This window comes from Sapajus apella, unplaced genomic scaffold (genome assembly GCF_009761245.1).
Source record: "Sapajus apella isolate SASKATOON/1434 unplaced genomic scaffold, GSC_monkey_1.0 scaffold47, whole genome shotgun sequence".
Taxonomy (NCBI): Eukaryota; Metazoa; Chordata; class Mammalia; order Primates; family Cebidae; genus Sapajus; species Sapajus apella.
The window spans coordinates 3,080,907-3,107,051 of NW_022436987.1; the positions used below are offsets into that span (position 1 = coordinate 3,080,907).

General features: G+C 44.8%; 1 protein-coding gene across 5 annotated transcripts; it reads right to left on the reverse strand.

Annotated features, from left to right (window-relative positions):
- Nucleotides 1–808: 808 nt before the first annotated feature.
- LOC116525079 (NADH-cytochrome b5 reductase 2) lies at nt 809–9,958 on the reverse strand. Of its 5 annotated transcripts, none has more exons than XM_032240643.1 (9): nt 9,404–9,958; nt 8,439–8,582; nt 8,155–8,227; nt 5,266–5,372; nt 4,846–4,975; nt 4,155–4,238; nt 3,400–3,485; nt 2,157–2,256; nt 809–1,255 (listed from the first exon to the last, which is right to left on the reverse strand). In XM_032240643.1, the coding sequence occupies exons 1-9, from the start codon at nt 9,422–9,424 to the stop codon at nt 1,083–1,085; spliced, it is 918 nt and encodes a 305-aa protein (XP_032096534.1). In that variant the 5' UTR covers nt 9,425–9,958; the 3' UTR covers nt 809–1,082. The 5 variants fall into 5 exon arrangements, with proteins under 5 accessions (XP_032096534.1, XP_032096536.1, XP_032096535.1 ...); XM_032240645.1 differs by having other exon boundaries at nt 8,439–8,690; nt 9,404–9,505; XM_032240644.1 differs by lacking the exon at nt 9,404–9,958 and adding an exon at nt 9,130–9,189.
- Between the last annotated feature and the right edge of the window lie 16,187 nt (nt 9,959–26,145).

The following is a 26,145-nucleotide window of genomic DNA, read 5'->3' on the forward strand; positions in this document are numbered from 1 at the left end:
TGGCCAGAGTGGGGACTCCCTTGAAAGCAGTGAAGGATCCCCAAGGAGGCAACTGAACAGGTGGATGGGTAAGGTTGGCCACCCCTCTCTTCTACCCCCACAGGCCCTCTGTGAGGCCATCTCTGTGCTTGGCCACCTGAGGGCAAAACACAGCTGTACAGAGAGCTCCCCAGAGCCCTGTTCCTCTCCTCTCTCCCCTCCCCTCTCCCTCATGCACATGCACACTGAGTAAGAAATCCATTGACACCAAGTTCCAACATTGCCACCATTATGCCAGTTTTTGTGAAAAGAAGAACAACTTAGAATAAAGCAGACCCAGGTTTAAGGCCAGCTTTGCTACCTACTGGTTGAATGACCTGGGAACACAGTCCTCAAGTCTTAGTTTCCTCATCTATAATTTGGAGAACAAAATCCCTACAGAATCTCTGGCTAGTTATAAGACTTCTGAAACAGGGCAGAAGCAGCTCTACTCACTCACAGGTAACAGAGCAGCAGTGTGTCATCCTGGCCATGAACCGCAGATGGCCACGTGGTCACTCATATCATTTGGGTTTCATGATACAAAGGATTGAAGGCACAGTTTCTGAAACCTGATTTTGAAAGTTGAGACGTTTCTGTATATAACCACCCCTACCATGCCATGGAGAGAGTCTTAAGAGTTGATGTGACCCCACTTGGATTTTTTTGGGAACTGCCCTGATACTTGCCAGTTCTGACCCCCATGGGCATGCAGAAGCCAACTCACAGGGCAGGCCAAGACCTCCTGATTGCCTGCCAGGTCCCGCACAGAGCCACACTTCATGGGCTATCTGCTTTGTACTTGAGTTTATTTCACAAAACCACAAAGAAAGCTACTGAAATGGAGCTCTTTCCAGCCTCCAAGCAAGGAGGGCTCAGTAGCCAGTCTCCAGCCCCTTGAGCCCTTCTTGTCAAGCCCACACCCAAAAGAGAGGAGAACCAGTGTGTGCACGCAAGTACATGGCAAGGCACTTTTGAAAACATCCCAGTTTAACGTGGTAAAATTGAACTCACTCTGAAACAGATGAAAAGGGACATGTAAATTTGCTGAGCACATGGAGGTGTTAGTAGGTGAAAATCATGTCCTGGGTATAGCCCAGCATCTCCAGGTTAGGGTGAGCCACTGTTTGGATCAGGAGCGGCGGGCCACACACCAGGATGAGTGTGGACTTCCCTGGAGGAGGAAGGTGCTCTTTGATCATGTCAGCGGTAACAAAGCCTGAGCTGTACTTCCAGTCTGAAATGAAGCAGATGCAGGAAAAAGCTTTGGGATGCCAGGTGGAGTTCCTGACCCCAGGCCGCCTGCACACCCACCCTCAGCCAGGCAGGTGGTGACAGGCCACTCTACAAAGGCTTAGAAGTTTCTGTACTACTGCTCCCTGCCAAAAGTCTCAGAACTGGTAAATAGCCCTCTGCAGCAGTCACCCCAGGACCCAGGCTCACTGCAGGGAACCTGAGCCCCACCCCCCGTCTGTCAGCTGTCAGCAATGACAAGGAAGGAGAACACAATGAAGTATACCGAGGTGTGTGAATCAATGCAGCCAGCTGGAGTTGTCCAGCAGGGTGTGGCCTGGTGTTAGTGGAACTGCTCAGAATTGCTCAGTTGGGTAGCTCACTCTGCTGAGCAGGGAGCTGTATGAAAAGCAGGAACAGCTGGGTGCAGTGTGGGGTGCTCTGTGCACCGTGGTTGCTGGGATGCTGTTTGGGGCTGCAGCAGCTGTCTGGGGGCTCAGCATGTGAAGACTGCTGTCCAGGTAAGGTGGGTGGTGAGAGGTGTGGTGGCCGTAAGCAGAGGTGTGAGTGTGAAGGGGTCAGTGCCCATATTAGGTGTGTGTGTGATGGCCGTGTGGAGTTGGGTGTCTGTTCAGAGTGGCCAGGGGCAGTGTCCCTTTTGATGTTCAGTGCAGTATGTGGGGTGTTGCTGGTATACTGGACACCTGCTCTTGATTGCCCTTAACAGCAAGCCATCCCAAATCCTCTCTCCCTCAATTTCTCACATTTCTCATCTGAAGCCAAAACCCAAGGCTTCACCCCCATATCTGGTCCTATAAAACAAAAACAAAGAAACAAAGACCAGTCCTCAAAGTAGTCAAGGGTTGAAGCTGACCCGTGGTGGGTGAGGGCATTGGATATCGTACCAATGGGAGGCCTGTCCAGGGTGTACCACAGGTTGAACTGGTCTGGGTGAGTCTTCGCAATTTCTTCAAGCTCCTTTCTGACCAAGATATCCTCCTCTGTCTAGAAAAGAAGCAACACTAGAAAAGCCCCTCCAGGGCCATCCTGTTGTTCCCCAGACTGACTACACTGGTCAGGACACTCTTTCCAAAGCTGCCGCCACTCCAGTTGGAGTGCTGGCTGCCAACTCCCAGGGCAAACAACAGTTCTGCTACTGCTCCTGCAGATCAAACCCTCTGTCTTGTGGATGGAGTTGGCCGTAGGATGTAGGTTCCCACAGAGCTGTAATGACTGCCTCCAGCTAGAAGGACCTTAGCCAAGCACTGGCCAAGGTGGCTTCACTCAGAGCTCCAGCCCTACCTGCTACATCTACAATGAGCTCTAGCACAGCAAACCCAAGTGGAACAAGCTCACTGCAGGCCCAGGATCTTCTGCAAGAAATGTAATGAGCTCAGAAAATCCTGTGGTAGAACAGCACTAGATATGTGAAGGAGAGAAAACAGTCTGGAGTTTCATTTGGGGAAAAAGGAGCCAAAGCCAAAAATAACCTGTCACAGCCTCAAAGAGACTGCACAGAAGGCCTGGATCTTAAAACTCTTCATGATTCTCATCCCAGTAATTCCACTTCTGGGATTCTGTTTTAGAAAATAATCTAAAAATGTAATCAAGCGTAGGCACAAATATTCATCACCATATTATTTATAACTGAAAACAGCTTGAATGTAGAAGTTAGTAGATTATGGCGCAACTTGATAGAGACTATGATGAAAATATTTATAAAGCATCTTAATGAGAAGAAAATGCCTGTGTGGTAATGCTGAGTGAAAAAATATATATAAATTAAAAATATATAGCATATATAGAAAAAAAAATAAGTAAACATATTTATATTCTGTATTTTCTCAAATGTCCACTGAGGACATCTGTAATTTTGTACTTAGCAAAAACACAGCAATACATACTAAGCAAGAAAGGAGTGCTCCGGGCTCAGGGTTGGTTGAGGAGACACAAAAGAGTTAAATACAAGCAAAAAGCAGGCCTGGACTCAGCTTCGCCAGCTGCCAGCAGCTCTGTTGATCCCGCTAAGCCCTCCCACAGCCACAGGCACCCAAGCAGCATGAGCTCAGTCAATGGAGGAGAAATGAAAACAAGAGCCCAGCTCAGCAAACATTCCATCCTACCACTGCAAGCTCAGCAGGAACTGACCTGGTTGGCAAAGATGAGGGACATCCTGGTCCTGTCATTGGGGTCCTTGGTGATGTGGCGAATGAGCTGCAGCATGGGTGTGATTCCTGGAAAACAGTGAGCGGGCAGCCAGCTTTCTCCCCATCTCTGAAGCCCACAGTCCCTGACCTGCAGCAAGCTTCATACCTTCCTCTGGCCCCAGTTATCCTTTTCTCACTTCTGTCCCCAAAACTCAAAGTGGAGAACAGTCCTTCATTTTGATTTTCCTTTCTAATGCAACAGTAAGTCAGAGGTCTTTCTCATTTTCATATGGCTGGATGGAAAGAACACTCTAAGCTCTTCAGTGTCCTCATTCATCAAACAATTAATGACAAGGAGTAGATGTGATACTTTTCAGAGTGCCTGTTACGGTGCCTGGCACTTTGTGTGTCTCCTTCAAGACTGTTCTCTTCCTTCAGGCTTTCATTTTCAAGGGATGGGAAGAGTCGGGCTTGAACTGGATCCACGAGCTCCTGGGACAGCATGGGTGGGCCTGTCCAGCTTTGACCCCAGCCTGACCTGTAAGGTCCCCACCAAGGCTCCTGAGCAGCCACCATATTGGTTAGGGGAAGCAGGGCACACAAGGTCAGTTTCAAGACCTGTCACTGGTTCATCCTTCCCACCTACTACAGCTGGGGGAGAAATCTCTAATGTTGTACCTTCTAGGATCAAATAACTTCCAAGTCAGTATGGTCTCAGGGCTCGCTCTCTGAATGGAGACCCTAGAAGGCCCTTACCTGTGCCCCCAGCAATCATTCCCAGGTGATGGACCAGTTTTTTTTTAGGCTCACTCGTATGGTCTGGTCTGATTCCGAGATTCCCTGGAAACACAGAATACTTATGACCTCTGCAGTTCTTGCCTAAGAGACTGCAAAAGATCATTGACATTCCTTGGGACTCCCAGGAGGCAGGTCCAACTAAGGGGATTGTCTGCGCCATTTTAAGCCAGAGAAGTAAGCCAGGGCAGTTTCCTCAGCTATCCCTGGTGCCCCAGTGCACAAAGCAGGAATAGAGCCTGGGCCTGCTCAGGAAATCGATGGGCCTTTTGTTCTGAGGAAGAAGAGGGGCAAGCTGAAGTTAACAAAGAGACTCAAAAAGCATTCTCACCCACAGCCGTCAACCAGCGAGTAAATGATGACTATGTGAGACTATTAGCAGGCACCATTTATGTATCAGGCATTGTGCTGGAGATATTAATACAATGATGAGGAAACACCACATAATTCCCCTACCTTAAAAAAGCTTACAACCTCATGAAGTGGATGTGTGAATGTAGGACAGGTGTGGTTATTATGCATTGTATGTGAATGAATGAAGACTAAGGACAAGCCCATGTGACTCAAATCTGAGGAGTGTACTAGAACAATGGAATCATTGCAGGAATCTTCACCCCCACGTCTGGAAGCCCAGTGTCAACCCCTCCAGTACCTGGCCCATGGTAAAACAGGCGTCCCTTTGGCCCTCGAAATAAGATGGTATCCCCGATTTTCATGTTCTCCAAATACTGAGTCATCTTCCCCCCTTCAGGATATTGGGGGTGTACATTTTTGAAGTAGATCTGAAAAGCAAGGCAGCACTGTTTTCATATTCCCAGACACAACACCACAGCCACACACAACTGGAAAATGCATTTACTGCTGGAAGCTTTGCAGAGAAAATGTTCTGCTCACTCAATTGCTGTAAGCAATCCCTGAAGATGAAGCCGCCACAAGGTTAACTGTAGCTTCACTGCTGAAAAGCCCTGTCTAGGGCATATGTCCCCTCAGAGAAAAAGCACTGGCCCTCTACCCTACCACCCTCGATAGGCTTGGAAGCATGAGGCAGCCACACATGGTGGGCACTATTCACCTTTATAATTAGGTCCACAAAGCCTCTGTCATCATCACTGGAGACAGGCGTGTAAGCCCTAACCACCAATTCATTATCAATGTTCGCCAAGAGCTGGACATGGTTACCTATAGAAAAGGCATCAAGCATTGAGTCAAAGCACGTCTAGCTTAAACAAGGCCCAGGAATAAAGGACTGAGCTTCAGTGAAGGGAGCAAATTCTGGGGCAGAATGTAAAGCAGGCAGGAAGGAGAGAGCAGAGAAGGAGCCCAAATCTGGGATGCCTGGATCCTAGGCCTGCCCTGCCTCCCTGTGTTACCCTAGGCAAATTACTTCATCTCTCTGGGTTTTGGCCTCTTCATCTGTAAAATGGGGATGATATGCCTGCCCACCTATGATCATAGTGTAACTTCTTTTTGGAGCAGGAAAAGATCATTAAAGTTGGAGAGTGATTATTAAAAATTACAGAAAGGGGCCGGGCATGGTAGCTCATGCCTGTAATCCCAGCCCAGAGATGGGTGGATCACTTGAGCTCAGGAGTTCGAGACCAGCCTGGGCAACGTGGCGAAACCCCATCTCTGGGCTGAGAATAAAGGCAAAAAAAAAAAAAAAAAGTAGCCAGGTGTGGTGGTGCATACCCGTAGTCCCAGCTACTTGGGAGGCTGAGATGGGAGCATCACCTGAGCCCAGGAGGCCAAGGCTGCAACAAGCTGAGACTATGCCACTAGATTTCAGCCTGGACAACAGAATGAGACCCTGTCTCAAAAAAAAAAAAAAAAAAAAGTTACAGAAAGGAGTATTTTTTCAAGAAAATGGAGTATATTTTCAAGAAAAATATGTGGCCTTCACAAACTCATTTCTTCCTAAACTGGAGGAATCACTGGGGTCTGTGAATAAATTACAGCTACTCCATTTGAATCCTGGTACCAGGCACAGAGCAGGCCTAGGCTCACAGATACTACAAGGGCCCTAGAATTTGGGTACCCATGGAGCAAATGAAGCAACAATATCATGTCTTCCTGGCCTGTGGCCTTGTGAGGACTAGCAGTGAAATTTTAAACCATGTAACTCTGCCCTTAATGGGCAGAATTTAATTAACCAGGTGTGGCCAGAGACCTAAGGATCACGACTACATCCTACTGTCAGATGATACACTGGGCAGCTACGACTTGTTGGATCCAAAATGCGAGACTCAAATTACTAAGGCAATTAGTGGCAGGGACAGGAGTGCAATCAAGAGATACTAAGAGCTAGAGGCAAGAGAAAGATACCTAACCCTAACCCTAACCCTTGACTAACTTCCTGTGTGTAGTCAGTTTCTATTCCCTTAGTTTCTACTCCCTCAGAAACTGAGTGGGCTACATACAGGAAGTTTAGTCAAGAGACAAGGAAGATGGAACAGAGTTATGGATAGAAACCAAGACCTAAGGTGCAGGGAGAAGGAGGCAGGAGGAGAAAAAAGCAGGCAGAGTAGGCACTAGAGGGGACGGGCCCTGAAGCTGATTCAAGGGCATGAGCCAAGTCTTTGAGGTGGCCCTGAAGCTTGAGGTGTCAACACCCTCAGCTCAGAACACACTCAATGACTCTAGTCATGGTCCCTCTGGGCACCAGGGATACCCAGGAATAAGTGTCTGAGACCCCTAGCTTCCTTCTGAAAACATGAAACTAGAAATGTGGAAAAGCTCTTTCATATGCAGCCACCTAGTCCTGGCCTGAGAGTATCCGCAGGGCAATTGAGGATCCCTGGCTGGTCCTTCAGGCCCCATCTCTAACTGACTTTACATCCACTGAGCTGGCATGAAGCAGCGAACTCTGAGGCCTCATATTAGAGCCTCTAATCAGAGGCCTCTACATTACCTTGTCCCACTAACTTTGCACTGCCTATACCAAGGCTGAGGAGATAGTGGGTCAAAGCAGTTTCTAAGAAATTCTATTTCTCAAAGCTTTTCATTCTTTTAAGCTTCCTGCCAACAGGACTGGCCTGACAGGCCGAGCAGAGAGCTGGGAGACTGCACGCATGACACTGAACTCTCATGCATAGAAAGGGAGGGAGGGAGCAGCAGGGAGGCTTAGGGCCCAGCCAGCTGGCTAGGCTGTCATCTCACCACCTGATAGAGTTGTGGTCAAAGTTTTGTCCTGTGCATATAAGACAAACAGGCCATGGAGTAGGAACCACCAGGCAAGCAAGCAGCACTAGCAGACGGTATAAAGCTTTTCTGAATCTCTGATATTACAATAAGTTTTCTGCTACACTAAGACTGACTCAGCTATCTAGTGGTGTGACAGATTAGAAATGGGATAACTCAACTCTAGGACTGCTAGGGCTGGTATCCACAACTCCTAGGGCTGGTCCCTCCTTACATGGGCCTGAGGCCCCTGCAGAGAATCTAAGTGACAGTGGGGGCAGGGGGCACCTGACTCATTCCTGCCTACCTGCACATTCTGGGCCTTTCCCCTGAATGGTTCCTCCCATCCCTCCCATGTGCACAACACTCTGCCTATTCTGAATTTTCATATCCATTAGACACGCTACTTTCACAACAACTCAGGTAAGGTAGGCAGGCAGGTCTCAGAGACCCCATTTCATAGACTGAGTCTCAGAGAGATTGAAGGACTTCCCTAAAGTTGCCCAGCAAAGAGCCTTCCATGAGATCTCAAGCCTTTTGCTTTAGTTTCACTTCTTTTCAGTGCTCACTGAGGTACCACTCTTGTGTCAACCCAATTAGAACAATGAAGAAAATAAATGTACTGTCCCACATCCATCCACCTATGTCCCTAAGCTGACATGGCTGAGGAGGCGCATGAGGGCATCTTCCACACTTCAGGACATAGGAAACCTGTGTTTCTGTTAGGAGTGGAGGTCCTAGCCCCCGTAGGCCCAGTCCTGGTGATGACCCAAGCCCCACTCACCTACAGGAAGCCCTAAGACATGGTCCGGCGAAGGCAGTCCAAAGCGGAACCTCCGGGTGTTGTGGCTGATTTTCTAATAAAACAAAACGTAGGCAGGTTTTGTCAGCTTTCTAGAAGCCTTGCTGGGAAGCTGAGATGCCTGGGAAAGGAGGTCCGTTTGGCGCTATTCCAGCACCAGCACACAGGGCGGCAGGGAGTGAACCGGAGGCCATGAGATGACTGACTGCCCTGCCATCCCAGCCATCATCCACTTACTGCCTTCCACCCACAGGGTTGCCCATTACCTCTTTCTCAATCAAAGGCAGTGCGTACTTGGCTTCATGGTCCTGTAAGGTGACAGGCTCTCTCCTCCTGCAGTTCATGCTCTTCAGGACCAACACGAGCACAGTGACCCCAATGACTGTGATGGCCAGGAGCAGGGATGGGTCCTGGCAGACATGTGACCAGAGCACCTCAGGTCTTGCACGGCCTGGGCAGGGCAGCTCTCAGGCACAACATACCCTCCCCACACCAAAGGCACAGAAGCTGGGCTCCGCCTGAAGGAAACAGGCAGAGGGAACGGTAGTGACACAGAAGGTGGCTGGGACCGCCTATGGTGGCCCAGAGGGTAGGGAGGGGTCAGTTGCAGGTCACATGGGCAGGATGTTTCAGGCCCCTGGACCGGGCCGCACACATGGCCTGGGGTGCTCAGCTCACTAGGCCCCTCCTGGCCACAGCCAAAGGTTCCCACACTGGGCGACCCTTCCTTGAGATGGAGGGGGAGGACATTACCCGTAACACACAATCCGGAGTAAGGGGCCCAGTCCCTAAAGACAGAACTTGGGTGCGTAGCTCTAAGGCGTGCCCCGTGACTTAGGGCCTGGGAACTCCCCAACACTCTCCAGGACAGGGCGAAGGGGGCCTGGGCACTCAACTGCCAGAGACTCGGCCAGCCTCCCCGCATCTGTCCCTACCCGGCAAGGCCGGCCAGCTCACCTCCCGACGCAAGCCTGTCAGGGAAAGGTTCGTCTCCTCCAGCTGTGGCGCTGGAGTCCCCGCCCTCACCACGCCTTCCGGAACCCCAGCCGTCCCGCCCCGCTCCCCGCCCTTCGCGGTCCGGCCCTCGACCTCTGCCCCGCCTCCAGCTCCGGCTCCGCGCAGCCCGGGGGGTCGCTAGTCGGCCTCCGCGCCTCCCGCCTCTTTCCTTCTGGCAGCCGCGACGGAGATACTTCTTAAATACCCCTTAAATACACCCCGCCGCGGAACCCACCCGGAGTGAGACGCCCAACATGTTGTCGAACTGGGGTTGGCTGTGGGCCGGGGGCCGGTGCGCGGTTACCCCGCGGGCCGGAGGACTCGTGGCGCCGCCCTGCAGCTCCGCCTGGCGGACGAGGAACCGGCCGAGACCCGGACACGCGCGCCCCGGCGGGCAGAGGCGCGGGTGGACCCCGCAGGCGGGGACGTCGGCGGCTGGCCCGCTCCCTGAGAGGGACCGGGCTCGGGGGGTTCTCACTCGCGAGCCGCTGGCTCTGGACCAGCCCTCCCCCCAGGGCAGCGCGCGATCCCGAGGCTGGCGGGGTGCTGAGCGGGGGCGTCCTCGCTGCTACGCCACCCCTCTGCAACCTGGCCCCTTCCCTTCATAAGCAGAGTTGCCACACTGAGAGCTCCTCAGCTTCAACTCGGCAAGGTTGGAGAAGGCCGTCTGGGTGACCGGGCAGAGGGGGGATGCTGGTGAAACAAGAATTCAGGCAGCTCCGAAGAGCGCATGAATGTATTCATTCAACAGGCCTCTTGGGCACCTGTTCTGGCCCTGGTCCGGGGCGGGTGTTTGCTGGTGGGGCCGAAGCGGGGGTGTCACCGAGTTGGAGGCATTTACTCAGAGCGCTCAAGCGTTTATTCGTTCGCTGGTTGGAGAAAGGGAGGACGAGGGCCCCGCGCCGGGAGCGGCATGGCAGGCATAGTTAGAGGATCTTCACCGTGCATTTCGGAACTTTGGCAATCCCGCCCACCCTTGATTACAGATAAAGGCAGTTCCTGCCTCGGGACCTGTGTGAGGCAGAGAAGCCTAAAAGCAGATCCCCACCTGTTTGACTCTGCTAGGGCTGATGTAATAAAGTGCCACAGACTGAGCAGCTTAAACAACAAACATTTAATTGTCTCACAAGTCTGGGTGCTGGAAGTCCAAAATCAAGGTGTGGGCTGAGTGAGTTCCTTCTGAGGGCTGTGAGGGAAGGATCTGTTCCATGCCTCTCCTCGGTTTTGTAGGAGAGGGGCCAGGAGAAGGGGTATCTTCTCCCTGTGTCTCCCCATTTTCTTTTCTCTATGTGTGTCCCTGTGTCCACATTTCCCCTTGTATGAAGACACCAGTCATATTCAATTAGGGTCCATCCTAACGACCTTGTTTTAACTTGATTACCTGTGTAAAGGCTCTGTCTTCAAATAAGATCACGTTCTTAGGTACTGGGGGTTAGGTCTTCTATATAAGAATCGGGGGGTGAAAACAATAACTCATAACACTTTACCAACCCTCACCCCCAAAACACACACCACCACAGGCTCAATAAATACTGCATGAATTAATAAAAAAAACTTAATTTTCTCTCTTTGACTTAATCAAATGCCTTTACTTTTGATTTACCTGAAGGTGCTTGGGTATTATTGTTAGATATTTTAATTTTTGGCAACGCGATAAGTGTAAAATGATGTCCTGGGAACCCAGTTTGCATTACCTAATAACTGCTAATGAGGTTGAACACTTTTCATATATTTATTTCCCATCGAGTTTCCCTTTCAGAAAAAAAAATGCCTGCTCATGATTTTTGCTCATTTTTTGTTGAGTTGTATTTTTCTTACTAATTTTTAGGAGTCTTTTACATATATTTTAGATACCCCTTCTTTACCAGTTACAAATGTTTTCTCGTAATTTGTAACTTATTCTTTTTTTTTCTTTCTTTTCTGTCCGACTTTTTTGTGGGCTGATGAATAGAAATTTGAATTGCAATGTAACCATATGTACCAATCTTCAATTTTTTTGCCTTTATGGTTAGTGATTTTTGTGGCTTGTCTATTTCTACACAATCCCTTAAAGATATTCTATATTTTCCCCAACAAGATTTAGAGATTTTCCTTTCGTATCTAAGTTTCTCAACCATGTGCAATTGATTTCTGTATAAGATGTGAGGCAGGGATACAATTTCATTTTTCCATATGGCTAAGGTTTTTTGTAACATTTATTGAATTGCTGACACCTGGCCACTGACCTGCAACTGACCTGCTACCCCTGTCATATATCAGTTTTCATAGGTGTATGAGTCTAGCTCTGGCCTCCTGGTTCTCTTACGTTATCTAGTTACCCAGCTCTGTGGCAATACCACACTGTTTTAGTTATAGTAGTTTTTTTGTTTTTTCTTTTTTCTTTTTTTGAGACAGAGTCTTGCTCTTTTGCCAGGCACCAGGCTGGAGTGCAGTGGCGCAATCTCGGCCCACTGCAACCTCCGCCTCCTGGCTTCAAGCAATTCTCCTGACTTAGTCTCCCAAGCAGCTGGAACTACAGGTGCCCACCACCACGCCCAGCTAATTTTTGTATTTTAGTAGAGACGAAGTTTCACTATGTTGGCCATGCTGGTCTCAGTCTCTTGACCTCGTGATCCGCCCTCCTCGGCCTTCCAAAGTGCTGAGATTACAGGCGTGAGCCACTGTGCCTGGCCAGTTGTAGTAGTTTATAACAAGCGTTTATGTCTTTCATTCTTATACATTCTTTGGATTTCAAGTCAGATATCACTCCCTTGGAGATGCCTGCTGTGATCGCCAAACTTAAGTACGTGTACGTATTATAGTCTGTTAAATTAATTTAAAGCTGCCTCCTTACATATTTTAGGTTCACCCTAAAATTTTCTTTGTACATAGTGAACTGTAATTTACTCTTGCGCCAGTCATGGAGTTTTAGCTCATTATAGCAGCCAACTGTTCAGACTGTTCAAAAAGGCAAATGATGAGCTGTAACCAATCCGGCTGTTTCTGTACTTCACTTATGTTTTCTGTACATCACTTTCCTGTTTCTGTCCATAAGTATTATACAACCATGTGGCAGCCCCAGAGTTGCTCTGAACCTATTCTGGTTTTTAGGGCTGCCTGATTCATAACTTGTTTTTTGTTCACTTAAACTCTGTTAAATTTAATTTCTTTTCTTTTAACTATTCTATTCATAGCTTTTTTTTTTTTTTTTTTTTTTTTTTTTTTTCAGAGACCAAGTCTCACTCTGTTGCCCAGGCTGGAGTACAATGGCATGATCACAGATCAGTGCAACCTTGAACTCCCCAGCTCAAGCCAACCTCCAGCCTCAGCCTCTGAGTAAGTAGCAAGGACTGTCGCCACCATGCCTGGCTAATTTTTGTATTTTTTGTAGAGATAAGGGTCTCACTTTGCTGCCCAGGGTGGAGAGCAATGGCTATTCACAAGTATAATCATTGCATAGTACAGCCTGGAACTCCTAGCCTCAAGGGATCATTCCTCCTTGGCTTCCCAAAGTGCTGAGATTTTAGGTGTGAGCCACCACACCCAGTCCTATTCATAGCTTTTACTTTAGTTTGTAATTGTACATTTGAACAGTGCATTATTAAATGACTGACTTTCACACTAGCCTGGAAGTTTCTTTATGGCAGACACCTTGTTTTCCTAGGGTTTAGCACACTGACTGTCGCATAGACAATCAATAAATATTTAATGAACAAATGAATGAATTCATCTCTGCCCTGTAGCATTTAGCACACGTGATAGACGCTTCATAAATACTTCTTCACCTAGGAGAGGAACAATCCTTTCCATCAGCACCCTGTCCCCCTTCCTTGCTTAATTTGTCTCCATAAGACAAAGCACCGGATGATATACTTTTTAACCTATACTACATATTTTACCTATTTGTTACATAGAATGTCAGTGTATTAGTTCATTCTCATGCTGCTATAAGGACATACCCAAGACTGGCTAATTTATAAAGGACAAAGGATTAATTGACTCACATTTCAGCTTGGCTGGGGAGGTCTCAGGAAACATAGAATCATGGCAAAGGGGGAAGCATATACATCCTTCTTCACATAGCAGGAGGAAGGAGAAGTGCCAAGCAAAAGGGGATAAGCCCCTTATAAAACCATCAGATCTGATCTTGTAAGAATTCACTCACCATCACAAGAACAGCCTGAGGGTAATTGCCCCCATGATTCATGATTCAGCCACCTCCCACCTCCTTCAACCATACATGGGGATTATGGGAACTACAATTCAAGTTGAGATTTGGATGGAGATGCAGCCAAACCATATCAGTAAGCTTCATGAGGATAGGAGTTGCTTTAACTACTGCTTTATCGCTAGAACAGTGCCTGGCAATTGGTAGATGTTCAATAAATACTTACTGCATGAATGAATGAATGAATGAATGAACAAACTTCATTTTCCCCCTTTGACTCTATCAAAAGCCTTTACTTTTGGCTTTGAAATCCAGAAGCACCTCACCTTCTCCTGTGGTTTTCTTAGTAGTTTGCCTCTACCCTCCATTCTTCTCTCTCGTTTTCTCTGCCTGTTCCTTCTGTGTTATTAAAGAGGAAGATAGCAAGCACATTCTCTTTATTTGTTCTTTGAGCAGGATAAAAGGTGTCTTTCTGGGATCCCAGTAATTTTGAAAAGGCAGTGATTCCCCTCTCTTCTAACTCCTAAGCACTCTATGTGTATCCCTCACATGTGCATGTGCTGCCTAGATTTTGGCTCAGTTTCTACTAATCCTCTGAAATAAACTGTGAGCACATGTCTCATGCCTCTAAATCCCCAGCTTGGCAATAGGGTCTGGCAAGGGTAGGCTCTCAGCAAGCATTTGCTGGAAAAGAGAAAAAAAAAGATGAACTTCTCTTGTCGCTGTTTGAACATCTGTGAGTCTCCACCCCACAAGATTCAACTCTTCCTGTTGGGGAACGAGGCCTCCTTCATTGCTGAGTATCCTCTGGGGGAACTAATGACCTGCCCAAGTCATTGGTCAATGAGTGTTTGCCAGGTGGAAAAATGCTCCACATCACTAATCATCAGAGGAATGCAAATAAAAACCACAATGAGGCCGGGTGCGGTGGCTCAAGCCTGTAATTCCAGCACTGTGGGAGGCCGAGGCGGGTGGATCACAAGGTCAATAGATCAAGACCATCCCGGTCAACATGGTGAAACCCCGTCTCTACTAAAAATACAAAAAAATTAGCTGGGCATGGTGGCGTGTGCCTGTAATCCCAGCAACTCAGGAGGCTGAGGCAGGAGAATTGCCTGAACCCAGGAGGCAGAGGTTGCGGTGAGCTGAGATCGTGCCATTGCACTCCAGCCTGGGTAACGAGAGCGAAACTCCGTCTCAAAAAAAAAAAAAAAAAAAAAAACCACAATGAGATACCATCTTGCACCAATCAGAATGGCTATTACTAAAAAGTAAAAAAAAGAAAAAAAAGATGTTGGTGTGGCTGTGGAGAAAAGAGAACACTTATACATTGCTGGTGGAAATGTAAATTAGCTCAGCCACTGTGGAAAGCAGTTTGGAGATTTCTCAAAGAACTGAAAACAGAACTACAATTTGACCCAGCAATCCCATTACTGGATATATCCCCAAAGCCAAATAAATCATTCTGCCAAAAAGATGCATGCATTCATATGTTCAGAATAGCAAAGACATGGAATCAGCTTCGGTGGCCATCAATGGTGGAATACTACACAGACATAGAAAAACCAAAATCATGTTTTTTGAAGCAAAGTGGGTGCAGCTGGAGGCCATTATCCTAAGTGAATTAATACAGAAACAACAACAAAAAATTAATACCACATGTTCTTACAAGTGGGAACTAAGCATTGAGTACACATGGACATAAAGATGGGAGTAGTAGCCACTGGGGACTATTAGAAGGGGGAGGAAAGGAGGGAGGCATGGGCTGAAAAACTACCTATTGGCTAATATTCTCATTACCTGGGTCACGCAATCCATTTGTACCCCAAACCTCAGCATCATGCAATAATATGCATATAACCTGAGCATGCACCCTCTGAATCTAAAATAAAAGGCAAAAATTTTTTAATGAATGTTTGCTTTCAAAACAATTTCCAGGCAGTTGTGAATTTTTCATTAAGTGTTTACCTTGAAAATTATTTATTTCCATTTTACCCACTAGATAAATGACCACTTATTAAGTCCTAGCTGTTAAGCCTAAATTGGAGTAGACTGAATAATGTCACCCCAGATATACCCACAACCTAGGAATGCTACCTTTTATGTCAAAAGGGACTTTGTAGCTGTGCATGATATTGTGAAATATATATTTGGTCTTCCTCCTAGTTTCCTGGCATATAACAACTAAAATCCTTGGAATCTCCCAAGTGATATGAATCTTTTTGTATGATAAAGACTTGACTGATGGTTGGGGTCTCCTGAATAGCCTCCCGTTGGGTGCTGATTGCCAAGGGAACCAACCCCATGTTTAGAGGGTGATATGGCTTGGCTCTGTATCCCCACTTAAATCTCACCTTGAATTATAATCCCCATGTGTAGAGGGAGAGAGGGAGGGAGGTGATTGGATCAAGGGAGCAGTCTCCCCATGCTGTTGTCATGATAGTAAGTTCTCATCAGATCTGATGGTTTCATAGGTGTTTGGAAGTTCCTCCCTCATTCTCTCTCTCCTGCTGCCATGTGAAAAAGGTGCTTGGTTCCCCTTCACCCTCTGCCGTGATTGTAAGTTTCCTGAGGCCTCCCCAGCCATGCAAAACTGCGAGTCAATTAAATCTCTTTCCTTTATAAATTATTCAGTCTCAGGGAAGTTCTTTATAGCAGTGTGAAAATGGACCAATACAGAAGTTTGGAACCTTCAGCATTCCACCCACCAACTTCTGGGGAGGGGAGAGCGACTGAAAGTTGAATTACCCACCAGTGGTCAATAATTTAATCAATAATCTCCACTTAATAAAGTTTCCTTACATACGTCAGAGGGCTGAGTTCAGAGAGCTAGCTTCTGGATAGCTGAACATGTGGAAGCTCCTAGAGCACAGTGTGCCAGGAGTAGGTATGGGAGCTCCATGCCCTGTGGGTAACCCCCTATCTGGGCACCAAGGAAGGAGAGCTAAGCAGATCCCTGGCACAATTAGTGCCCAAAGAATATCTGTTTATAGTGTTACAACTCAGTTATTTCCTTTATGTAATCCTTTATATGTAATTATGTATTAGTTTATAGTCAGAACAATTAGTGCCTGAAGAATATCTTACTACTCAGTTATTTCCCTATATATATATTTATATCTTAGTTCATAGAGGAATGCCTAGAGCAGATACAGTACAGAGCATGATTAAGGAATAAGCAGCTATACATATATAATCATATCTTGCTTATAGTCGGAGGAATGTCTAGAGCAGATGTGGTGCAAAGCATGATTTAAGGGAAAAAACAGTTATACCAGGACAAGAATTTGTGGCCCAGCAGTAGTGCCCCTGTCTGAAAGGGCATGTGCTACATGGCAGGCTGGCCCAGGCAGCAGCGTTCAGTATCATAAAGATACCCTCTGTATGGCAGACTTGGAGCAAGAGTCACACCTCCTGAAAGGGAATTGTAGTACCTTGCATCCAGTTCTTGTGGAAAGCTGGCCTCAGGTTGGCAAGCCGATGAGCATCCGAGGGCTTAAAACCCCTCTGATACCATTGCACCTAGGTGGCTGTATACCTTGTCAGCCCTGTTGCTATGTACTGACTCAAAGCATCCTCTTATAAAAATCACTGGAAGCCGCCAGCAGGTGGCTGTATACCCTGTCAGCTCTTTAGCTACTGTGCTCAAAGCATCCTCCTATAGAATTCCTTAGAAGTAGCCTGCCCCTAGATAAGAGATGTTGCACACTGCACCCCTTGCTGCACACGGCCCACCTCCTTGCCTCGGTGACCTAATGGGGGTGGACCCTTTGCTTATTGCACACGTGATTGTCTTGACCCTATCACTGTTCTTAGATGACCTCACTGACTACCCTGCCCCCTAACCTATACCCAATAAATACAGACACTTTTGGACATTCAGGGCTTCGCCTGTCTCTGCTTATAAGTGGTGTCGGCCCCCCCGAGCCCAGCTTTGCTTTCTTTGTCCTTCTATATCTTGTGTCTTTATTTCTCGGATCTAGCGCTTCAGCATAGTGATAGGGGACACCCCACGACCCTGTAGGGCTGGAACCTACAATGCCCCTTCCCACATGCCTTGCCCTGTGCATCTCTTCCATCTGGCTATTTATCTGTACCCTTCGGAATATCCTTTATTATAAAGCGATCAACATAAGTAGCATGATTTACTGAGTTCTATGAGCCACTCCAGCAAATTGATCTAATCTGAGGAGGGAATTGTGGGAACCCCACTTCGTAGCCAGTCAGTCTTTGTAGCCAGGCCCAGTCTTGAGACTGGCATCTGAGATGAGTGGCAGTCTTAGGGACTGCACCCTCAATCTGTGGGCTCTTAGGCTACCTCCAGGTAGATGATGTCAGCAATGAATTGAATTAGAAGACAGCCAGCCGGTGTCTGCTGGAGAACTGCTCATGTGGTATGTGGGGAAATTTTTCCACAAATCTAGGGTCACAGGAATGTTGACAATTGAGAGAAAGAACAGGAAAAAACACTTTGGTTTTTTTTCTGACTCTCAAACTGTGATTAATTTAAAGATCTTGAGACAGAGACTCTGCTTAATTATCCGGGTGGGCCTGATGGGATCATAAGGGTCTTTATAAGAGAGACTCAGGAGAAGGAGGAGAAGGCAGTGCCATAAAAGAAGCAGTGAGTGACTGGCATACTGAACTTGGAAGATGGAGAAAGGGGCCACATGCCAAGGGATATGGCAACCAGTAGAGGCTGAAAGGTGAGGGAATGGATTTTCCCCTCAGAACCTTTGGAAAGAATCAGCCCTGTTGATGCATTGACTTTAGCCCTGTGAAACTAATTTCATACTTCTTGCTTCCAGAACTGTAAGAGAATGTATCTGTGTTGTTTTAAGCCAGTAAATTTGTAGTAATTTCTTACAGCAGCAATAGGAAACTAGTACAGTAAATGAATGATTGTTTTTGTCTCATAGGGCTTATTTATTTATACTTGAATTTACTCCATTAAAAAATCTCCTGAGACTTGGATCAGAAGTCCCCCAAGGGAGGAGACCCCTGCCCCGATGCTCTCGTTGCTTTGATTGTGGGCCTCTTTTCCAATGTGCCCTCTGCTACCCAGTCACATCTTCAGCTCATTGTTTCTGCCAGAGCATGTAAGCAGCCCACCCACTCCATGTCTTCCTCTTCACCCTGGCACTGGCCCATCCTTTATGCATTTTGCTTTAAATGTCATCCTGAACAAAGAGGCTCAGCGGACAAGTACAGTTAACTGGGGTGAGCTTCATGAGGGACCACTGATAGGGCACCCAGCCCTCTCAAATACTCAATGCTGACCAATGCAGAATATTTCTTAAATTAGAGCTTCATTAGCTTCCCTTTTCAAGGATTTTCAATTAAAGCATGTTAATGCTACCTGTTCAGAATTCCGTAAGGAGCACTACAGACAGGCATAAAGCAATGGTAATAATTTGCTTTCTGAAATATCTTCAACCGTGACTTATGCAACAGAAATGTGTCCATGAAAAACTTGTGCACTTTTGGCGATGTGGGGCTAACATGGGTATGATAGGGTAAGACTGCATAAAGGCAAGAGTCTTGAGACACCTGGATTGGTCAGAGTTTGCTAGAAATGGTGTGATTGGGAAGAGTTAACAGAACCACTTGCAGGGTCCTATTCCTGTAGAACCTCCCACACTTAGGGGAATCCTTCCTGAGCACCTATGTGTGCAGAGCTGTGCTGATGATGCTAGTCAATACTTCACCAACATTTACAGCAGTTGCTTCAACTCTTTACAAACAGCATCTGTTGTGGCAGGGGCTGGGTTAGAGCCTCAAGAAGGTATTGTTTGTGAGTTCACAGCTTGGACTGTGGAGACAACCAGGAGTAAGTGAGGCAGTTTCCAGGGGAGAATTCCACCTGCATGGACAAGTCTGGGGCTAGGAGCTTCCGATTTGCAGTAGGAGAAAAGCTGGCTTCCAGGACAGAGAGAAGGAGAAAATGTCCAACAAAAGAGAAATGAAGGGAAGCATTCCAGACTCCTACTTAAGCATGACCAGGACTTTGGTTTTTCACAAATTTGCCCTAGCCTCTGCTTCCTTTTCTTTTACGGGGACAAAAACAGGAGCTTTTCAGAAAAGAGTTTTGTTTGTGATGACAATTTCTGTTTTAAAAAGCAAAAACAGGTGAAAATAGAGCAAAGTGGGTTAAAGTCTCCATTCTGAGAGTTATTCTAAAACCTTCATTTTCATAGAGCTGTATAGTTTTTAAAGCATTACTCACAATGAAACATCTTTCTGAAATTGTTATAATCATTTTACAACCAATTTAGTTTGGAGAAAAAAAATCTCAGAAAGATTCTCTGCCTTCTCCATAATCACATTGCTTGACAGTGGCAAAGCTGGGATACAAGCCCACGTTCCTAAATCCAGTACAGTATTCTTCCCCTACACCACAGCACTTTTCTTTTAATGGCATGCAAATTTAAATTTCTGACTTTTAATTGAAAGAAGCTCCCTATTTTCAGCTGGCAAAGCTGAGGCCCGGAAATGTTAGGCGATGATTTTAGAGGAAGGGCTATGACTGGATCATTGGTATTGAGGTGTCAGCTTTGCATAGCCTGCAGTTTGATTAGAGCCAGTGGAAGAAAATTGAAAAAGTATAGAGATGTAGAAAACATACATTTGTCCTCTGCGTTTCCCCCAGTTACCACCTGACTAAATGCTCCTTTTGTGTCCTAGTGCTCCTTTCCTCTCAATGTTCAAGAACACTGCCCAGCAGTTCTTTTCTGTTTGTCCCTTATGATCAGTTCCTTCTCTCCATTTGATAATTCCTATTAATTACAGACATATGTGCTGTAATTTCTGCCATGTTTTAAATGACAAAATACCTTCTCTTGACTTCCCTATCCCCATCTAGGTGCTAACACATTTCTACGTTCCTCGTTATGACAAGATTCCTTGAAAGAATTGTCTATACTTGCTATCTCTAATTTTTCCCATCACATTCTCTCTAAAGTCTACTCCAAAAAAGCTTTCACTCTCACCACTCCTTTGAAACCACCTTTGTTGCAATCACTAATATCCTCACATTGCCAAATTTAATGTAATGGTCAATTCACAGTCAATTCTCCTCATTTCCAACCCCTGGAAATGCTGGAGTGTCCCAGAGCTCAAATCTCAGACAGCTCCTTTGGTGATCTTGTCTTGCATCCTGTGTTTAAATACCAACAATATAGTGATAGTTTTGATACCCAGGCTGGGTCAGTCCTCTGAACTCCACATTCATATATCCAACTGCCCACTTGACATAGCAGAATCAATACTAACTCCTGTTCTCCACCACCCCGACCCCAAATTCTGATGGTCTATATCATACTTCCAGTTGCTCAGGCCAAAACCCCCAGGGTCATGATGTCCCTCTTTCATACCTCACATCCAATATATCAGGGAATCCTATTGGTTTTTTCTTGAAAATATGTCCAGAATCTGACTTACCACATCCACTGCTAGTATTCAGATCTCAATATCTTACCTTGATTATTTCAAGTCTTCTAACTGATCTCTCTGCCTCCTCCCTTTCCCTCTCCTGCAGCCTAATTTCAATACAATAGCAAGAGTGATCTTGTTGAAATGATTTTAGGCCCTGTTACTCCATTTGATAACATCCCATTCCACTTAGAATAAAAGCCAATGTTTTTACCTTAGCCCATAAGATCTGACACAAGCTGCCCTCCCTCCTACCTTCTCTGATATCCCTATGCTCATGCCTCTCCAGATATGACTAACCTCCTGGTTGGTTTTTGTACATATCAGGCAAGCTCCCACTTCAGGCTTTTGCACTTGCCTCTTGTTCCTTGTGCCTGGAATTCTCTAACACCTATTTTCTGCCTAGCCTTTGCCTTCAACTCCTTCAGGTCTTCTCTCATATGTCTCTTTATCAGCTCTTCTCTGACCATACTTTTTTTTTTTTTTTTTTACAATTGCAATATGCTGTTCACCAGCATTCACTATCCCCTATTCCTGCTTTATTTTTCTCAGTATCATTTATTACCAACTCAATATCATTTTTTACCAAATATATATATTACCAATATATATATTTACCAATTGACTATCAAAAAAGTTTGTCAGCAGAAGTTAGGAAGAGTGAAAGTATGTATCTCATGCCACATGTATTCCATTCGCTGGAAAGGAATAGCCCTTCTCACACATTCACACAATAGACTTTGTGTTTGCGTAGCCTCTTGTTGAGTCGGGAACTCATTTCTTGTGAGCCTTGTCCCTGTGAGCATCTTGACACAGTTGAGTTTCTGGGCCAACAGAGCTGAGGACCTGGACCCTGAAGGACACCTTGGACACTCTGCCTGGGAAGCCAGCTGCCTGTCCTGAAACATTATATATATATATATAATGTATATATATATATATATAATGTATATATATATATATATATAATGTGTATATATATATATAATGTATATATATATATATAATGTATATATATATATATATAAAATGTATATATATATAAAATAACAAGATCAGTCTATCTATTGGATTGAAATATATATATTTAGCTCTTAAATCCAGCTTCAATAAGGTGTATAAGAACACATTTCTTTTTTCTTCTTTTTTGTCTTGTCCCTAGGATCTTTTTTTTTAATTGTATTTTGGCTCTGGGGTACATGTGCACATCCTGCATCCTGCAAGATTGTTGCATAGGTACATACATGCCATGGTGGTTTGCTGTCTCCATCCCCCCTACACCCCTGTCACCTACCTCAGGCATTTCTCCCGGTGTTATCCCTCCCCATCCTCCCCACCCTCTCCCGCTGTCCCCCCTCCCTCCAACCCCCCCCCCAACTAGCCCTGTGAGTGTTGTTCCCTTCCCTGTGCCCAAGTGTTCTTATTGTTCATCACCCACCTATGAGTGAAAACATGCCGTGTTGGTTTTCTGCTCTTGTGTCAGTTTGCTGAGAATGATGGTTTCTAGGTTCATCCATGTCTCTACAAAGGACACAAACTCATCATTTTTTATGGCTGCATAGTATTCCATGGTGTATATGTGCCAGATTTTCCTTGTCCAGTCTATAATCGATGGGCATTTGGGTTGGTTCTAGGTCTTTGCTGTCAAAAACAGCGTCACAGTGAACATACATGTGCATGTGTCTTTATGATAGAATGATTTATAATCCTTTGGGTATATACCCAGTAATGGGATTGCTGGGTCAAATGGAATTTCTATCTTTAGGTCCTTGAGGAATTGCCACACTGTCTTCCATAATGGTTGAACTAATTTACACTTCCACCAACAGTGTAAAAGTGTTCCTATTTCTCCACATCATCTCCAGCATCTGTTGTCTCCAGATTTTTTAATGATTGCCATTCTAACTGACATGAGATGATATCTCAGTGTGGTTTTGATTTGCATTTCTCCAATGACAAATGATGATAAGCATTTTTTCATATGTTTGTTGGCCAGATATTTGTCTTCTTTTGAAAAGTGTCTGTTCATATCCTTCGCCCACTTTTGAATGGGTTTGTTGGTTTGTTTCTTGTAAATCTGCTTTAGTTCTTTGTAGATTCTGGATATTAGCCCTTTGTCAGATGGGTAGATTGCAGAATTTTTTTTCCCATTCTGTTGTTGCCTGTTCACTCTAATAATCGTTTCTTTTGCTGTGCAGAAGCTCTTAAGTTTAATTAGGTCCTATTTGTCTATTTTGGCTCTTGTTGCCATTGCTTTTGGTGTTTTAGTCATGAAGTCCTTGCCTGTGCCTATGTCCTGAATGATATTTTCTAGGTTTTCTTCTAGGATTTTTATGGTATTAGTTCTTATGTTTAAATCTTTAATCGATCTGGAGTTAATTTTTGTTTAACTTGTAAGGAAGGGTCCAGTTTCAGCTTCCTGCATATGGCTAGCCAGTTTTCCCAACACCATTTATTAAACAGGGAATCCTTTCCCCATTGCTTGTTTTAGTCTGGTTTGTCAAAGATCAGATGGTTGTAGATGTGTGGCATTGCTTCCGAGGCCTCTGTTCTGTTCCATTGGTCTATATCTCTGTTTTGGTACTAGTACCATGCTGTTTTGATTACTGTAGTCTTGTAGTGTAGTTTGAAGTCAGGTAGCATGATGCCTCCAGCTTTGTTCTTTTTGTTTAGGATTGTCTTGGCTATGCGGGTTCTCTTTTGTTTCCATATGAAGTTTAAAGTGGTTTTTTCCAGTTCTGTGAAGAAGGTCAATGGTAGCTTGATGGGGATACCATTCAATCTATACATTACTTTGGGTAGTATGGCCATTTTCTCAATATTGCTTCCTAACCATGAGCATGGAATGTTTTTCCATCTGTTTGTCTCCTCTCCTATTTCCTTGATCGGTGGTTTGTAATTCTCCTTGAAGACATCTTTTACATCCTTTGTTAGTTGTATTCCTAGGTATTTTATTCTCTTTGTAGCAATTGTAAATGGGAACTCACTCATGATTTGGCTCTGTGTTTGTCTGTTATTGGTGTATAGGAATGCTTGTGATTTCTGCACATTGATTTTGTATCCTGAGATTGCCACAGTTGCTTATCAGCGTAAGGAGGTTTTGGGCTGAGACAATGGGCCTTCTAAATATACGATCATGTCATCTACAAATGGAGAAAATTTGACGACTTCTTTTCCTAATTGAATGCCCTTTTTTTCTTTTTCTTGCCTGATTGCTCTGGCTAGAACTTCTAATACTATATTGAATAGGAGTGGTGAGACAGGGCATCCTTTTCTAGTGCCAGTTTTTAAAGGGAATCCTTCTAATTTTTGTCCATTCAGTATGATACTGGCCATGGGTTTGTCTTAAATAGCTTTTATTATTTTGAGGTACATTCCATCGATACCTAGTTTATTGAGAATTTTTAGCATAAAGTGCTGTTGAATTTTGTTGAAGGCCTTCTCTGCATCTATTGAAATAATCATGTGCTTTTTGTCTTTGGTTCTGTTTATGTGGTGAATTATGTTTATAGAATTGTGTATGTTGAACCAGCCTTGCATCCCTGGGATGAAGCCTACTTGATCGTGGTGGATAAGCTTTTTGACGTGCTGTTGGATTCCGTTTGCCAGTATTTTATTGAAGATTTTTGTGTCAATGTTCATCATGGATATTGGCCTGTAGTTTTCTTTTTCAGTGTGTCTCTGCCAGATTTTGGTATCAGGATGATGTTGGTCTTATAGAAAGAGTTAGGGAGAATTCCCCCTTTTTGTATTGTTTGGAATACTTTCAACAGGAATGGTACCAGCTCCTCTTTGTATGTCTGGTAGAATTCAGCTGTGAATCCATCTAGACCTGGACGTTTTTTGGTCAGTAGGCTATTAATTGCTGCCTCAACTTCAGATGTTGTTATTGGTCTATTCAAGGTTTCGACTTCTTCTTGACTTAGTCTTGGGAGTGTGCAAGTGTCCAGGAATTTATCCATTTCTTCCAGATTTACTGGTTTATGTGCATAGAGTTGTTTGTAGTAATCCCTGATGGTAGTTTGTATTTCCAAGGAATTGGTGCTGATCTCCCCTTTATCGTTTTTTATTGTGTCTATTTGATTCTTCTCTTTTTTTTTTTTTTATTAGTCCAGCTAGTGGTCTATTTTGTTGATCTTTTCAAGAAACCAGCTCCTGGATTTATTGATTTTTTGAAGATTTTTTTGTATCCCTATCTCCTTCCCTTCTGCTCTGATCTTATTTATTGTCTTCTGCTTGCTTTTGAGTTTTTTTAATCTTGCTCCTCTAGCTCTTTTAATTTTGACAATAGGGTGTCAATTTTAGATATTTTCCTGTTTCTCATGTGGGCATTTATTGCTATAAATTTCCCTCTAGACACTGTTTTAAATGTGTCCCATAGGGTCTTCTATGTTGTGTCTTCATTCTCGTTGGTTTTAAAGAACATTTTTATTTCTGCCTTCATTTCATTGTTTATCCATTCATCATTTAGGAGCAAGTTGTTCAGTTTCCATGTGATTGTGTGGTTTTGAGTGCTTTTCTTAATCCTGAGTTCTAATTTGATTGTGCTGTGGTCTGAGAGACTGTTATGATTTTTGTTCTTTTGCATTTGCTGAGGAGTGATTTACTTCTAATTATGTGGTCAATTTTGAAGTAAGTGCCATGTGGTGCTAAGAAGAATGTGTATTCTGTGGATTTGGGGTGGAGTGTCCTGTAAATGTCTATTAGGTCCACTTGGTCCAAATCTGTGTTCAAGTCCTGGATATCCTTGTTGACTTTCTGTCTTGCTGGTATGTCCAATATTGTCAGTGGAGTGTTAAAGTCTCCTACAATTATTGTGTGGGAGTGTAAGTCTCTTTGTAGGTCTTTAAGAACTTGCTTTATGTATCTGGGTGCTCCTACATTGGGTGCATAAATATCTAGGATAGTTAGCTCTTCTTGTTGCATGATCCTTTTACAGTTATATAATGCCCTTCTTTATCTCTTTTGATTTTTGTTGGTTTAAAGTCCATTTTATCAGAGATTAGGTTTGCGACCCCTGCTTTTTTTTTTTTTTTTTTCCTCTCCATTTGCTTGGTAAATCTTCTTCCATACCTTTATTTTGAGTCTGTGTGAGTCTTTGCATGTGAGATGGATCTCCTGAATACAGCACACCAATGGGTCTTGACTTTTTATCCACTTTGCCAGTCTGTGTCTTTTGATTGGGACATTTGGGCCATTTACATTCAATGTTAATATTGTTATGTTTGAAATTGATCCTGCCATTTTGTTACTGGCTGGTTGGTTTGCCCATTAATTGATGTGTCTCCTTCATTGTGTCGTTATCTTTACCATTCGGTATGTTTTTGCAGTGGCTGCTCCTGGTTGTTCCTTCCCCTATTTAGTACTTCCTTCAGTAGCTCTTGTAAGGCAGGCCTGGT

Bases quoted from the DNA above. Each gene is read 5' to 3' on its own strand.
- LOC116525079 (XM_032240643.1), bottom strand. From the start codon at position 9,424: ATGTTGGGCGTCTCACTCCGG. The intron at 5,373-8,154 runs GTGAGTGGGGCT...CCTTTTCTATAG, and splicing joins TGTCTTAGGGCTTCCTGTAG to GTAACCATGTCCAGCTCTTG. The intron at 3,486-4,154 runs GTAAGGGCCTTC...ACTGTTTTCCAG, and splicing joins AATGATTGCTGGGGGCACAG to GAATCACACCCATGCTGCAG.